This window comes from Leptinotarsa decemlineata, unplaced genomic scaffold, assembly GCF_025532065.1.
Source record: "Leptinotarsa decemlineata unplaced genomic scaffold, Ldec_3_MD MMD2_tig00026354_RagTag_RagTag, whole genome shotgun sequence".
NCBI lineage: Eukaryota > Metazoa > Arthropoda > Insecta > Coleoptera > Chrysomelidae > Leptinotarsa > Leptinotarsa decemlineata.
In genome coordinates, this window is record NW_027412702.1 from 8,874,889 (window position 1) to 8,879,549 (window position 4,661).

Genomic DNA, 4,661 nt, shown 5'->3' on the forward strand with positions numbered 1-4,661 from the left:
CGGCAGAGCCCCGCATTACCGTGACAAGGCGATGCTACGACGAGAGTTCGCCCGGTATCTTGAAGGTTCCGTAGAGACAGCTGATAGGCTCAGTGTCATTCATCCTCTCGGCACGGATACACACACCTTAGGATTAAGCCATCGTTGGGATGCCATTCAGTTAGGGAATAACAAAACCACAAGTGATTCTGTCATTTCCGTATCCAGCAGGGCTACGTGGAAGCAGGCATCCGATAGCCGGTTTGCTCAACCCCCACATCCCAAGCCAATGCACTCGCCGAAAACAGCATGTACAGTGGTCCAGGCAGTGAAAGATGAACAAGGACAGCCAACCCGCCCAGTTGGGGGTAGAACCCACTACCTTTCGATCTTAAGTCGGGCGCCCTACCACTGCACCAATTCACCGCTAGATACATGTTATTCTACAAAATAAAACTTGGAGTGTTGCACTGTTTTTAAAATCATCAATAACTATGCAATATTACATAGTTGTATACTTAAAAGTTGAATACTTTTGGTCTGGTCAAGTATAAATTTCAACTTTAGATCAAAATTTCGACATCCTATGGTGCTGATAGTTTTGTGTGTGGAAGAACAATTCATAAGAATTGTTACAGAACAATTGTAGAGGCCGATTTTTCAACTGTAATAATCTGGACCAGTTCGAAATGATAACCGATATTTTTGCACAGGCATTATTTTTGACTGGACCTTTTGTTCCCACTGATATGGACTACTGTGAAACGTTTTGTTTATTTGTTTTTTTCAAATTCCAGGGTATACACAATTGAAAGAAGAAGCCCAAAAATGTCGACGCATCATCGCCGTGCTATCACCAACTCTGCTCAAGGAAAACTGGGAATGCAGCCAAATCCTTGAAGCTCTCAGACAGTTGCGATCCCTGGGTCCACAGCTGATCTGCGTCTCTCTGAAGGAACTGCCAAAGAACGAGAATGAAGTAAAAAATGCGCAAGGTGAAACACTGGCGGCTCTCTCACGGTCTTTGGGTGTCATCTTGTGGGAACGGAAACAGGACCAGCGCTTCTGGTACTCGCTACGACTGAGATTGCCTCCAAAGAGAAACGAAGCTTTAAGTGAGCACCAGACGAGCTCTGACTGCCTGGACAATTTGGTGTGATTCCATCACTGTTCACCACAAATGAACAGTTTGTTCAATTGTAAATATTTATTAATTCTTGTTCAATATTGTTTTATTTTTTATATTAAAGTAATCGATTGTTAAATAGGAAATGACTTATTTGTCGTGATAATGTGTTTCTTTAACGATATGGATGTGACCTTAGCGAAAATTCTTTCAAGTGTATTTCTTGCAAACAGTTTATGGGTGACACGGTTTTCATGAAAACTTGAGGGATTGGAAAGTATTATTTGACGAGGTTACAAAAAGAAAGTGAGCAATCGAATGTGATACAATTTTTTAATGATTTGTAATTTCGTTTCGGTTCGACAATCATCACGTCTGTATTTTGACTGATTGTGGACTTATTTTGAAAAGGCATTAGATGCCTCTAGAGAATGATATATGTGAGTTAAATAATATCTGAGATTTTGTATTTTTTTGTACTGATTATTTTCCCTTCGGTATTGCAAATGTTTTTGCAGTCTAGAATAAGAATCGACAACTATTTATTGATATAATTTTATTTAAAATTGTCTAAAAGTGAAATTGTGATTTTTCTTATCTTTATTACTATATTATGGTGTAATTGAAACTTTTTCTACAGAAAAATATAAAACTGATTTACAAAAATATCTTTTGTTGAAATGATACATTCATATTGTTTTATTGAAGTTGTAATAACATAAAGTGCATTTTGAATATCAATAAAAACTATATGAATGAAGTATTTCTTTTTCTACAATTCCTGCTTCCACTAGCCCCAAATATTTATCTAGTGATTGAAATATGCTCTAATATTACAGTGTCTTTTACCCATTTTTCCATTTAGAACCAAAAAAGGTGATTGTAACAATTGTACCATGATGAAATATTTTTTTATGAAGTAATGTCCCTCTAAAGGATGTCCTGAATACTTAGCTTTTGAATATTGACAATGTTGTAACTAGGCGTATTCCGGTAACTGCAGCTGGCATTTTGTGAAATTTGATGAATTTGAAAGTTAGGAGTTTTGGAAGTAACTTTACTATCTGCTTGAAAACCCAGCTGAAGAGCATTCGCAAAGAATAGATGTGCTCAACTCTGAGAAGTGAAAGTTCGTTCCTTTTGGAATAATTAACCAATAGTTCCTCTCAGAACTACCTGGCATCATTCACTTCTTCATTTCATAACTATGTGTTCCTAGGAATATAATATTTTCTATTTTGGGCATCATTTTGAGGTAAACTCGGGACACACCGAAAAAATTGCCGGACTGAATAAAACCAAAGGAATAGCAAGATACCAGAAGACACTGGTCCCAATGGACAAGAGGTGTATACACAGAGCCAGCAGAGTCCTGCTGCAAGAACTGCGAATCCTCAGAAAAAGACAGAAAAACACGGCTTCTGAAAGTCAATTCCGCAGACCAATCTGCATGGAAATGCAGAAAGAACTGAGGAAAGGACGCCGAAAAATATGTCTTTCAATACACCAATGGAGAGAAAGCCGAAGCATTCGCTGACTATTTCGATAGACAATGTAGAGATAGTGATGTCCTCTTCAACGACAAGGTGGAAAATATCCAGCAACAGTTCGAACATATGGTACGCATGATCAGAGGAAGTCAGAGACATCATTAGAAGTAGCTTTTTTTAAACGCTACGTATACTTGGATTAGTGGAAGCTTCTGCTGTTACAAATTATCCAGGAATTGAGACTCCTGGCTCTGGTTCTTTATGGAAAGCGGTATCCGAAAATATCTCCTCGCTTTTATGCTGTCCTGATAGGAAGTTATGGTTTTGTAAATTCATCAAATACAACAAAATACTGACTTGAGATATCTCGTCTCCTGATTGTAGAAATTGGTTCTGTATCAAAATAACAGAAATGCAAGGAGATATATCTAAAGGTCGGCTTCATATATCTCCTCGCTTATTTCTATGCTGCCCTGATGGGAAGTTATGGTTTTGTAAATTCATCAAATTCAACAAAATACTGATTTCAGATATCTCCTCCAGATTGAACTGTTTCTGTATTAAGATAACAGAAATGCAAGGAGTTATCTTTATATGTCGGCTTCAAATACTTCCTCGCTTTTATGCTGCCCTGATAGGAAGTTGCGGTTTTGTAAATTCATCAAATTCAACAAAATAATGACTTTAGATATCTCGTCTCCAGATTGCAGGAACTGGTTCTGTATCAAGATAACAAATATCTCCTCATTTTTATGCTGTCCTGATAGCAAGTTATGATTTTGTAAATTCATAAAATACAACAAAATACTGACGAGATATCTCGTCTCCAGATTGTAGGAATTGGTTCTGTATCAAGATGACAGAAATGTAAGGAGATATCTCTAAATGTCGGCTTCAAATATCTCCTCGCTTTTATGCTGTCCTGATAGGAAGTTATGGTTTTGTAAATTCATCAAATACAACAAAATACTGACTTCAGATATCTCGTCTTCAGATTGTAGGAACTGTGTCTGTATCGAGATAACAGAAATGCTAGGAGATATCTCTAAATGTCGGCTTCAAATATCTCCTCGATTTTATGCTGCCCTGATAGGAAGTTATGGTTTTGTAAACAAAATACTTACTTTAGATATCTCATCTCCAGATTGTAGGAACTGGTTCTGTATCAAGATAACAGAAATGCAAGGAGTTATCTTTAAATGTCGGCTTCAAATACTTCCTCGCTTTTATGCTGCCTTGATAGGAAGTTACAATTATTCATCAAATACATACAACAAAATACTGACTTCAGATATCTCGTCTCCAGATTGTAGGAACTGGTTCTCTATCAAGATAACAGAAATGCAAGGAGGTATCTCTAAATGTCGGCTTCAAATATCTCCTCGCTTTTATACTGTCCTGATAGAAAGTTATGGTTTTGTAAATTCATCAAATACATACAACAAAATACTGACTTCAGATATCTCGTCTCCAGATTGTAGGAACTGGTTCTGTATCAAGATAACAGAAATGCAAGGAGGTATCTCTAAATGTCGGCTTCAAATATCTCCTCGCTTTTATACTGTCCTGATAGAAAGTTATGGTTTTGTAAATTCATCAAATACATACAACAAAATACTGACTTCAGATATCTCGTCTCCAGATTGTAGGAACTGTTTCTGTATCAAGATAACAGAAATGCAAGGAGATATCTCTAAATGTCGGCTTCAAATATCTCCTCGCTTTTAAGGTGTTACGGTTTTGTAAATTCTTCAAATTCAACAAAATACTGACTCCAGATATAAGGACCTGGTTCTGTATCAGGATAACAAAAGGCGCAAAGAAACCCTGGTGTTTTTATGAACTTCTTTTAGTTTTGCCAAAAACTGAATGAGTCACTTATTTCGCACAGGTACCGCTCTTAGTGCGCCTTAAGGGTTTTCCTGTAGTGTTTGTAAAAAACAGTTGTATTAAACAGTTTGAAGAAACAATTTATTCAAGTGATCCTTTGTGTTTCACAATAGCTTCTCTGGATTTTCATCAAGTATCAGTCAATTGTATCACATATTTAGTGAAATGAAACAAAA

The 4,661-nt window shown here is 36.8% G+C and overlaps 1 protein-coding gene across 1 annotated transcript in view; it reads left to right on the forward strand.

Annotated features, from left to right (window-relative positions):
- LOC111511307 (interleukin-1 receptor accessory protein-like 1) overlaps window positions 1–1,865 on the forward strand; it is a 131,762-nt gene extending 129,897 nt beyond the window's left edge. Inside the window, exon 7 of the mRNA XM_074184392.1 lies at window positions 777–1,865. Coding sequence (XP_074040493.1) covers window positions 777–1,138 — 362 coding nt within the window. The 3' untranslated portion in view covers window positions 1,139–1,865. The remainder of the gene's footprint in view (window positions 1–776) is intronic.
- Window positions 1,866–4,661: the final 2,796 nt, after the last annotated feature.